At 45.3% G+C, this 12,157-nt stretch overlaps 1 protein-coding gene across 6 annotated transcripts in view; it reads right to left on the reverse strand.

Annotated features, from left to right (window-relative positions):
• The window catches only part of LOC120396082 (disintegrin and metalloproteinase domain-containing protein 20-like), a 162,980-nt gene that overhangs the window by 33,254 nt on the left and 117,569 nt on the right, over positions 1-12,157 (reverse strand). For all 6 annotated transcript variants that reach the window (XM_039520992.1, XM_039520993.1, XM_039520990.1 and 3 more), the window contains one exon: positions 2,591-2,774. In XM_039520992.1, the coding sequence (XP_039376926.1) occupies positions 2,591-2,774 (184 nt within the window). The remainder of the gene's footprint in view (positions 1-2,590; positions 2,775-12,157) is intronic.

Raw genomic sequence — 12,157 nt, forward strand, 5'->3', positions numbered from 1 at the left:
AAAAGGAAAAACTTGGGACTCTTGAAAACTGTTTTCGATAGGTGGCCCAAGGGTCTCAGTGTGGCCACAGAGGGAGGCCATAAGGCACAGGAGACGGCAGCTAATGCTGCTCATACCAAAAAGAAGGTACATTGATTGTCTTGTCTCTAGGGCCTCTCTTTCCACAAAGGTGTCAGGGACATTGTTCCTATGTTGGCAGGCAGGGGAACCTTGCTCAGAAATTTGGGAATCTGAAGAGAGGGAATCTCAACATCATCTAGAGGAGGAGGAAGCTCGGAAAGTACTGGAGTAGTAGATGGTACTGTAGAAAGATCCAATCCCAATGACCGTGTCAATCTCAGTACCAACATGCACTTGGCACCTATTAAGTGGGAGACTTCAGCTTGTCTGAGACCAAGTCTCTTGAATATCTAAACTTCTGCAGTACCAGGTGGATTTGCATAGAGAATGAATGAGTTTTCACTAGAGTGGAGCTTGCTTTGAGAGGTTCCGCCTGGTGGAAGCTGTTGTTACAGAAGTTGTCAAGTGCTTTGGAGGTACTGAAGCAGCATGAGATGTCTGGTTAGACTTAGTCAGTCCCGAACGAGTCTGGGTCACTTGTCTAGCTACCGAGAGTAGCACAGGAAGCTCTGTCAATACAGCCTTTCTGAAAGCCAAATGTTTAAAATCTCTGCTGATGTGATTATGCTTAGGTGGTACCCAAGTACGCTGGGTACCATAGCTCTTTGAAGAGCTCAGAGTACTTAGGAGCTTGGAACCTAAGCAGTACCCAGTCTAGGACATGAGATCTCTGATTTGATTTCTGAGGACACAGAGGCTTTTTTCAAACAGATTCTTTATGAGGATAACTATAACTTCTCTTCTTGGGGGCCTTCCCAGTACCCTCTGATGTCTTTTGCCATGAAACTCTGGATGAACGAGGTGTGGAGGTTAATGGTGCACTCTACTTACTCAGAGACTGATGTATAGCGTGGGTATCTTGGCCTGGATCCAAGGCAAGGGCAAAGGAAGTGTTCCATCATAAGGAGTCTGAGCCTAATTTCCTTATATTTTTCTAGCTATGCTTTTAAAAGTTGAACAAATATTACACTTTTGTTGGATATGCATGTCCCCCAGATAAGAAAGGCACTGGAAATGAGTGATCACCACTGATTGGGATCACTAAACGTCTGTTAGTCTATAAGGTGCCACAGGATTCTTGGCTGCTTCTATGGAAATGAGTGATCACCACTGATCGGGATAGATTCCTGGCAGGTGAGGCAGTGCTTGAATCCTAGAGACCCTGCCATACCCTGGTTACAACTGCCAAGGGGAAACTCGCAGGTAGGGAGGAGGGGAAGGGAAGGGATAAGGATTGGAAAAATAAGCCTCAAATGAAGTAAAGAAATTAGAATATAATACTTACAGTAGAAATCAATAAACACACTAAACTAAACACTAGAGGATGCTAAAGCTAAGCTTTGGGCAAAGCAGTGGGCATGACAGACCCTTCATTTCAGGCAGAGGCAGCTGAGAAGGAACTGGGAGTGGTTTGCTCCCATAACTCTATATAGCCTAAGCATGGGGCCTGAGGATGTCTGCAGCATATGTGAGGGCCAAACAAGTACTGCAACTGAAAATCTCTGATCAAAGGCACAAGGGCGCACCGGAAGTGAAGCACGCACAGGGTCAGTACCTGAAGGAGAAATGGTGTTATTTTTAAATTTCCTGGATTTTTTCCCGTTTTTAAGGCAGACTTTAAAAAGCTCTTTTAAATACTCAGCTACAGTGGATATTGAAGACTTCAGAATATTCCGCTACAATGTCTGTCACCAACATTCAGACATGAATAGATGGATTTACTTACTTAATCCGAGATAGTGTGTACATTCACAGTGGACATATAAGCAGCTAATTAGGTGGATAAACTCCTGTATACCCACCCAATGGAAGAATAACATGGGACCCAGTCATCCCATCAGTTGTATCTTTACATGTGATGGAACAAATAGACCCCAGACCCCATCTGGGTCTACTTGGTCCAGTTGGATATCTGTCCAGTTGGATGTCTGTCCATATTGTATGTGCTTTTGCATCCAATATTTTTAACACTTAAGGATTTTGCATCTAGATTTGTAGTTCAAACCAAGATAGATATCCAGACAGAGAAGGCTTAATTCAAGTCTAACTATACTCAGAGAATGTTGCAAGATGAACTTTTTTCAAAAAAAAAATTCTTCCTAGAGAATATTGTCTTTTTAGTCATGTTCTGGCATATACTGAGCAAATGAAGATGGATTCAGACAGTTTAGAAACGTCAGGAGGGAAGAATACATCCAGGGACAGATTTTTAAAGGCCCTTTGGGGGAAATTTCAAAAGTGCAGTGAATCCCAGACCTCTACTTACCATTTCTCCATCCACTGCTTAAAAAGGAATAGAACACATGCTGTTTGTGGGTGAGAACGGGGATGTCCTTCTAGGGATCTCTGAGGCTTTTCAGGTAAGGGGACAGAAAGAAACCTGAATTGGGGAGGAAGAGTTCAAGGCCTCCCTCTCCATTTAATCTCTGTTCCACCCCATTCACAAATCTAACAATACTTACTACAGTACCTTGTTCTCACCACATGTGGTGCCATCTCCCACTGAGCCAACATCCACCATGTCCCTCCCAGCATGAAATTCTGTACCCCAACACAAGATATCATCAACTGGAGTTTGAACTATGGACCCAAGACTTCTCATTTGAGGTATCTTTTTAACATTAACACACTGCAGTCTTCCACACAAGACATCTCTGAAAGAAAAAAATAACAAGAACAGTTGCTTAAAGGTTTATATGAGATTTGAAGTACTCTGTGTGAGAGTTGTGATACGTATTGGTATTGGTGAGGCCGTGCCTAGAGTGTGTGTCCAGTTTTGGGAGCCACACTTTAAAAAAAGATGTAGACAAATTGGAGAGTCTAGAGGAGAGCAACAAAAATGATAAAAGGTTTTTAAAACGCTGACCTATGAAGGATAGGTTAAAATAACTGAGTATGTTTACCGTTAAGGAAAGTAAGCTGCTGGGAGGGGAGGGAAAAGGGGGACCTCAAAACTGTCTTCCAAAATGTTAAGGGCTGTTCTACATGGAGAACAGTTGATCACTGTCCCCCATGTCCACTGCAAGGTAGGACAAGAAATAATGGGCTTAATCTGCAGCTAGGGGGATTTAGGTCAGCTATTAGGAAAAACTATAAATAGGGTCCTACCAAATTTATGGTCCATTTTGGTCAATTTCACAGTTGTAGGATCTTAAAAATAGTAAAGATCATGATTTCATCTATTTAAATCTAAAGTTTTACTGTGTTGTAATTGTAGGGGTCCTGACCAAAAAAGGACTTGTGGGGGAGGCAGGCTACAAGGTTATTTGTAGGGAGGGTTGCAGTACTGCTAGCCTTATTTCTGCGCTGCTAGAGGCAGTGGCGTTGCCTTCAGAGCTGGGAAGCTGGAGAGCGGTGGCTTCTGGCCCAGAGCCTAGCTTTGAAGCCAGAGCTGTCTCCAGCAGCACTGCTGAAGAAAGGATGGCATCATGGGCGCCAACTTATATGGGCTCCTGGGGCTTTAGCCCCAGGAATATTCACAGACAGGGGCTCTGCTCCAGCAATATTTGGAGCTAGGTTTCTCCCCTGCTCTGCGCTGCCGGCAGCCCAGAGCCCTTTAAATCCCAGCCGCGGCCGGGAATCAGAGGGCTCTGGGCTGCCTGCAACCGCGGGGAGCCCAGAGCCTTTTAAATCCCAGCCGCAGCGGGCAGCCCAGGGCCCTCTGATTCCCGGCCGCGGCTGGGATTTAAAAGGCTCTGGGCTCCCTAGAGCCCTTTAAATCCCAGCCATGGCTGAGATTTTAAGGGCTGCGGGCTCCCCGCGGTTGCAGGCAGCCCAGAGCCCTCTGACTCCCGGCCGCGGCTGGGATTTAAAGGGCTCTGGGATCCCCGCGGCTGCCAGCAGCCCAGAGCCCTTTGAATCTCAGCCCCTGGCTGCTGATTGCCCCCTCCCCAGACCTCTGCCCCAACTGCCCCCCAGGACCTCCACCCCCTATCTAAGCACCACTGGTCCTTGTTCCCCGATTACCCCCTCCCAAGACCCATGCCCCTAACTGCCCCTTGGGACCTCAGCCCCTATCTAAGCCTCCCTTCTCCTTGTCCCCAACTGCCCCCTCCTGAGACCCCACCCAACTTCCCCCCCAGGACCGCACCCCCTACCTGTCCCCTGATAAACCTCCTGGACTCCCATGCCTATCCAACCGCTGCCTGTCCCCTGACTGCCCCTCCGAACCTGTGCCCCATCCAACCTCCCCTGCTCCTTGTCCCTTGACTGCCCCCCGGAACTCCCTACCTCTTCTCCAACCCCCAAACCGCTTACTGTGCCACTCAGACCAGCGTGTCTGGCTCCGTGCAGCTCCAGATAGTTGCTGCCATGCTCCCCCATGGAGCCCATAGCCCTCTCCCACCCCCAGCACCTGCCTTCCAGATTTGAACACCTCAAAATTCAGGAGTGCTCAAGCTCAGTTTGGGCAGCTTTTACTTCATTTCTCCCAAATCAGTTTCCCCTGCAAGGTGCCAGCTGAAGGTGTTGGAGAACAGAGAGATCAGGTGGCCTCCTAATGCCTGGAAAAGAGACAAAGGCCGGAGGAGGGAGTGTCAGTGCCTGTGCGGACTTCTGGGAAGTGCACGGTGTGGAAGGGGATGCTGTGATGCTTTGGAACAACTCCATACAAAGCCAGTCAGGACTCTTGGGGAGCCTCCTCTCTTGGAGCATACTGTCTCCAGGGCAAGAAGCTTACACCTTCCTGGGTCTGACCTCAGAGCATTCAGCATGCCCTTCCACACCATGCACTTTCCACAGCGAGTCTGCCCAGGCTGGTCCTGGGGCAACCAGAGGGCCCTGCACCCCAACTCTGCAGTTAGATGTGACTCTCAGCCAGACAGTAAAATAGAAGGTTTATTAGATGACGGGAACACAGTTTAAACAGAGCTTGTTGGTAGAGAAAACAGAACCCCTCTGTCAGGTCCATCTTGGGGGGTGGGGAGCCCAGAACCAAGTTCTGGTTCTCTCCCCATTTCCCCAGTCAGCTCCAAACTGACACTCCCTCCTCTGGCCTCTGTCTCTCTTCCGGACAAGGAGGCCACCTGATCTTTGTCCCCAACACCTTCAGTTGGCATCTTGCAGGGGAAACTGAGGCACCCACACAGTATTCAGAGAAAATATTAAGAACATTCCCACTTCATCACAACAGGTGCAACAAAATATAATACTGTATATTGAAGTAGGCAAGTGCTGCTTCTGACTTTCCACTTTTAATTGACCCTTATAATGTTGTGGCACTGACGCGTTGTAGCTTCATTTTATATCAGCTTACAGGGCGGGAGCGGGGGGGCACCACCATTTTGGGCCCCACCAAAAATTATACAAACCTGCCGCCTATGGATGGCATGGCTTGTTATTGCCACTCTTACTTCTGCATTGCTGCTTGCAGAGCCAGGCCCTCAGTCAGCAATTGCAAGTCTCCGACCACCCAGCTCTGAAGGCAGCAGAGCAGAATTAAGGGTGGCATGATATAGTATTGCCACCTGCAGTCCAGCGCTGCTGCTAGCAGGGCATCACCTTCAGAGCTGGTTACGCAGCCAACAGCCACTGCTCTCTGGCCACTCAGCTCTGAAGGCAGCACAGATGCAAGGATGGCAATACCACAACCCCCCTAAAATAACCTTGATAGTACAACTCCCTATTGGGTCAGGACCCCCAACTTGAGAAATGCTGGTCTCCCCAATGAAATCTGTATAATATAGGGTAAAGTTACAAAAAAGACCAGTTTTCACGGTCTGTGATGAATTTTTCATGGCCGTGAATTTGGTAGGGCCCTAACTATAAAGGTAGTCTAGCATTGGAACAGGCTTCCAAGGGAGGTTGTAGATTCCCTGTCACTGAAGGCTTTTAAGAACAAGTTACACAAACACCTATCAGGGATGGTCTCGGTTTAGTTGGCCCTGCGTCAACATGGGTGGGTCGATTAAATGACCTCCCAAGGTCTGTTCCAGCCCAACATTTCAATGATTCTATGTGATCTTTTTAGATTATGTGGCCAGCTGGGGAATCAGAGGTTAAAGGTGTGGTAAGAGGAAGCAGAAGGGGTAGAAGCAAGTTTTCAGGGAAAAAAGGAAGGGGTTTGAAGAGTCATTTAAGAAATATAGCCTACAGTCTTGGACAGCAGCCAACTTCTCCTGCAACTCTGACCCTGCTTGCTACAAACTAGGACTTCAGCCCTTTCGGCTCCTCATAGCTCAGAGAAGGTGCAATGTAGGAGGTCATTCATTTTTAGTGTTGAAAGGAAGAGGAGGATGAGGAGTTGGTTGTGGCAGCAGCACCATCTGCCTGGTGGTTGTATTAACCATTGGTCACAACCCCCAAAGGAAAGACCCGCAGGTGCCAAACTCAGTCAGACCTACTGAGGAATCATGGTTGATTCACCATGCCCAAGACCTGGTTGAAGAGTGGGAGAATCTCAGGCAAGGGGAATGTGCTCAGGGAGACCAGAGAGGGGTCTGTGGTGGAAATACTTCAATACCAAAACAAAAATGGGTATTAAATTATTCTTACAATATAAACTAATTACAAACTTATACACATCTTTCCTGAATATTAAGATATATATACACAAGCCTGTTGTAACCAGGATGCTTGGTGAATAGAACAATACATGTTATGTTTTTAGTTAGTTATGTTATGAAGTGCTCACGCGAATCAAAGGAATTCCAAGAGGCTTCAGCTTTCTGTCATCCTGAGGATAAGTCCCCCAGTGTCAAGGGAGATAAGACCATATTTATGACTCCCAAGAGGGTATATAGAAACTCAGTAAAGCTCCATTTTGAATTTTATTTTGCTTTAACTTTCTATGCTAATTTCTTACAAATTTTTTTTTGGCTATAGATGTAAACATGGTTGTTGTGATGGGTGCTTTCTATATAATATTTGATAGGAATTTTAATTCTGAAAACAGCAACTGGTAAACACTATTTGATGTAAAAAGCAACTAATTAAAAAGAATGTCTTATCAACACCAGGACACATCTGCCTGATATAAAAGATTACCAGATTGGTACAGATATAAATCCTTATCTCAAGAAAACAAACACTGTAAGAAGATATTTTAGGAAAACTTGGTCATGTAACAATGTGTGGATGTTCTTTAGTCAGGATATTCCATAGAGGAATGCAGGGATGTTTTCTCTAAGCATAAAGTGAACCCTTCCCTTTTTTTTCCCCCAAAGAAAAGCCTTTAAAAAAACATGTATAGTTAGAAAAAAGTTATAAACCCTTTGTTTATGTCTTACAAACAGCTTTCTGAAATGCGTGCTTGTATATATGTTACCTAAATGCAAAGCTTCTAATATAATTTCCTAATATCATTGCTATGTCAATGGGAAAATGTTGTATGAACCAGTATGGAATATAATAATATAAACTACTAAACTGATTAATAATACAAGAAGCCATTTAAAGTATAGAATATTTATATTAGTGGGGGATTACTTAATTATTTAACAATATATAAGCAACTCCCTCACCCAACTCAGGAAGAAAAAAGGAATCATTTCTCCATAAATTATTATATAACTATATAAGCTACAGATGCTCTTTAAACATTGTTGCATTTTAGAGAGACTGTTTAGAAAACTAAACTTTTAAAGAATGGGAGCATTGGGTCTTTTTGAAAAACAGAATTTTATGACCTGTTGAATTCTAATAAAATTGAAGGACTAGCTCAGAAAATGGACTGGATAAAAAGAAAGAATTAAAACTCCAAAAATTATCTAGTACTCTTTTGCCACAGAAGAACAAAGCCAATTAGAAGCATATGCATTATTCATTCATTAAGCAGACTGCATATTTAGAAACTGAAGGTTTCACGAAAATCAACACTTGAAGGCATGGAGCAAGTGAAAGGATGACAAGCGGCTAACTTTAAATATAAACAAGATTGAAAGAGGTGTATTTTCTTATAGTTTCATGACAATAAGAAGAAGAGTATAAAAAACTTGAAAGTGAGCACCCATCACTCTCACAGCCTCTGCTATGACACATAATACTCATCAATTCATTGTGTCGACCTCTACAAACAAGGTGCTACAGATACATAAGAAGAACAAAGAAGCTATCACCAGAGAAGTCACAAGAAAACCTCCCCAAGGACAACCTCCTGAAAGGAGAAGAGGTGAGAGGAAGTTAACGAGAATGCTGTCAATGGATTAGATTTAAAGACTCTTGCCATTGGTTTTATTGTGATATTGAAATGCTTTTGCAATTAAATATGTTAATGGTTTCGCCTTTAGGTACCAAATGGTTAGACCCTATATTCCTGGAGAACCTAGAATTCCTGGAGAGAATACCAATTATTGGTAACAGAAAAAGTAGGGATTTAATTGAATTTTTGATTCTTAAAATTCCTTAATTGGCCTGTTTTAAGAATCTCCTCAAATGACTTCTTCTAAGTAATTAATTTAAATATTTTGAGTTCATAGGTTTAGTTAAGATTTTCTAATTGAGCATAGTAAACACTGTATGTTATATCTGATAACCAACAAAACTCCCCTTTCCTGAAACAAAATTATTTTGCCCTTTCCTGAAACAACATTATTTTGCCCTTTGTGAGAAAGCAAAGTGGGATGGAGCAAGAGAGCTGCCCTGCAGGAGACTTGAAGCCTGGAGCAGGCTTGCTAAATGAGTCAGCCAGAGATATGTGGCACTGTAACGGGTCGGACTCACCCCTGCGGCGCCTCCTGCTGGTTGCTCTGGGGAATTAGCTCTCTCCAGCATCCAGAGCACCCTCTGCAGGCCAGTGATCCACCTGTTTACTATTGGCCCCGAGTCCCGCCCTGGACCCCGGTGCCCTCTTACATGGGGTGCTGCCCTCAGCAATAACCCCTTTCTCTTAGGGTCTCCCCTCCTTGGGGAACCCCCACCCCACTATCCCCACTTCACCTCAGTAGTGGCTACTGCCCAGTCTCTATCTAGCCCCTGTTCGCTGGGGCAGGCTGCAGTATCCAGTACTCATCATCGGCAAAGGGGGTTTGGACCTGCTGCTTTGCCTACCCCTGGGTTGTCCCTTGCAACCCCCAGTACCCCTTGCCCTGTGCTAGGCCACAGCCTGCGGTTTTCCTGGCTGGAACTCCCCCAGCTCCTCAGCCTTTCCCCAGCCCTGCTTCACCCTAGGTACCTCAAGTCAGTTCCTAAGCAGCCAGGCCCATCTCCCTCTGAAGGCAGAGAGAGACTGTCTGGCTTCTGGCTTCCCTGCCTTCTTATAAGGCCCTGTTGCTCTGTTTGGGGTGTGGCCCCCAGCTGCAGCCACTTCCCTAATCAGCTCAGCCTTGAGAGCCACCGCTCTCAGGCCCTGTCAGGCCACTTTTTAAACCCCTTCTCAGCAGGACCAGGATCCACCCTGTTACAGGCACAGAGAAGGAACCTTAAGCAGCTGATTCCTTATAGGAGAACTCAAGCAGTCCTGAGGAAAGGAGGATAGACAGATTGACTCTGAGAAGCCACAAAGGAGTCAGTTTGGCCAGGGCAGGACTTGGCAGCTGCAAGCTGATGAGATTCTTGGAAGGAACCTTTTTCATTTGCTCAGGCTCTGAGGTAAGAGGTATAACCCAGGATAGATTTTTGGGATTCTGTAGTGACTGGGAAAATTCCTTTTTTAAGTTTGTTTTTGGACTCTCACCCCATGGGAGCAGCCCAAATGTGCTCTGTGTTTATGAAACAGACTTTCATTAAAGTTTCTTGACTTTTTATTAAACTAAACTGCCAGCCCAGAGCCTTGTGGAAGGGAAGGAGGTGGGGTTGAGTGGAGAGGAGACAGGTCACCCCTTCATTGCCCTTTTATACACATTTATTAGCAGTCTTGTTTTCTAATGCTATATTAACACTGGACTCACAATCATTTGGGGAAATAATATATCTTGTTAACTTAAAAAGAGAAATGCACCCCACAGGCAGTTCAGGAGAAGTAATCTTGAGGTTAGTGAGTTTGACTGTTTTTCTTTCTCTTTCAGGTTATTTAAAGTTACAGGATCAGTTGGGATTCAGTGTTTAGGAACTGCTTGATCCTTTGTTCCTTGTATCGTCCTTGATTAGCCTCAATCAGCCTTCTGATCATCCTCCCACTGTGTGATTAACAAGGGGGTAGGGCTGACCTAGAAGAGAAGGCCTTAAAAGCCAGAGGCTAACTGACCAAGGGGAGCTAGCAAACGGGAGAGTTTGTAAGAGGGAATCGTAATATAATCACCATGGTTAGGAAGGGCCACATCGCCAGCACCAACACTGCTCCTGTCTCCTCTACCTGCAACTGTATCCAGACAGAGAACCTAACCATGGATGCCTCTACCCAGATCCTGGTGTGGATTTGCAGAGAATGTGGCCTGCATTTCCCACTCTCAGAAAGCCAGGCTAGGGGGAGGCTGTCCAGTGTGAAAGGTGCCTGCTGGTGGAATCTTGCAGAAAGCAGGTGGAAGAGTTACAGGAGTGGGTGGCTAGGCTGAGGCATTCCATCCATGCCCATGAGGAATTCATTGAGAGTATTCATTTGGAGACATTCAAAGCTGAGAAAGCTATCCAGCTAGAGAGGACTGCTGTCATGCCACCAGGGGAGGAGGATATGGCTCTGTCACAGGGAGGACACTGGATTTTGGTTACTTATGGCAACAGGCAGTGCTCCACACCTTTATACTGCCCTGGCAACCAATGATGAGGAATCACCTCCAAAGGTAGAGGAGGAAAAGCCATGTACCCCTAAGGCTGTGAGGATTGCAGCCACCACTCCCAGGAGGAAACAGAGGGTAGTGGTGTTTGGTGACTCTTCTGAGGGGGACAGAGGCACCCATTTGTCGCCCTGACATGGCATCCTGGGAGTTATGCTGCCTTCCAGAGGCTGGAATCATAGATTGGGATTGTTAAGGATCGTCTGGGCCTTTGACTACTACCCCATACTATTTGTTCATGTGGGCACTACTGCGAGGTATGACCCTGAGAAAATCCGACTACAGGGCTCTGGGAGTAAAGATGAGAGAGTTAAGGGCATAGGTGGTGTTCTCTTTGATTTTTTTTTTTTTTTTTTTTTTTTTTGGCCAAGTGTAGGGACCCAAACAGAGACTGATGGATCCTGGATGTGAACGCCTGACTGCAAGGTTATGGTGTTGCCAAGAGGGCTTTGGCTTCCTTAACCACAGGATGCTATTCTGGGAAGAAAGACTGCTAAGCAAAAATGGGGGTATCAAGGACGGGGAGGAGTATATTTGGATACAGACTGGCTAACCTAGCAAGGAGAGCTTTAAACTAGATTTGACAGAAGCAGGTGACAAAAGCCCACAAATAAGTCAAAAACATGGAAACCTGGGAGAGTGGTCGGAATCTGGGGGCACATGGTCCATTACAGCAGGGATAAGGGGACAGGCTGTAGTAGATTTGATTTTGATAAATGAGGAGGAACGTGTTGAGAATTTTGAAGTAGAAGGCAGCTGATATAAGAACTCAAGAATGGCCATACTGGCTCAGACCAAAGGTCCATCTAGTCCATTATCCTTTCTTTCAAAAGTGGCCAATACTAGGTGCCCCAGAGGGAATGAACAGAACAGATAATCATCAAGTGATCCATCCCCTGTCGCATGGAATCTTAGATGAAAGTGAACATGAAATGGTAGAGTTCATGATTCTAAGGAATAGTAGGAGGGAAAACAGCACAATAAAGGAGTTGGTAGGTAAGATCAACTGGGAAGCAAGTCTAAAGGGAAAAAACAATTGAAAAGTTGGCAGTTTTTCAAAGAGACATTATTAAGGGCACAAGAGCAAACTATCCCACTGCTCAGGAAAGCAAAGCAGAAGATTTTAAGCACTTTGCAAAGGGTAAACAAACCCCAGGGTCAATATCTGAAACAGCCTTCAAGCTACAAGTTTCATATGAGTCCTGAGAAGTGCAGACCAATTTTTAGACATTTCTTACCTACCCCATTTGAAGACTGCCATATCATGTCTATGACAGATAGAGTACTATAATCCCACAGTGATTATAATTGGAAATAATACACAGTAGATACCCTATCCAACCCAGATCTCTCCCTTTATCATAATCCCAATTCAGAGCCAACTGCCATGA

The sequence above is a fragment of the Mauremys reevesii genome, linkage group 1 (assembly GCF_016161935.1).
Source record: "Mauremys reevesii isolate NIE-2019 linkage group 1, ASM1616193v1, whole genome shotgun sequence".
Lineage (NCBI taxonomy): Eukaryota > Metazoa > Chordata > Testudines > Geoemydidae > Mauremys > Mauremys reevesii.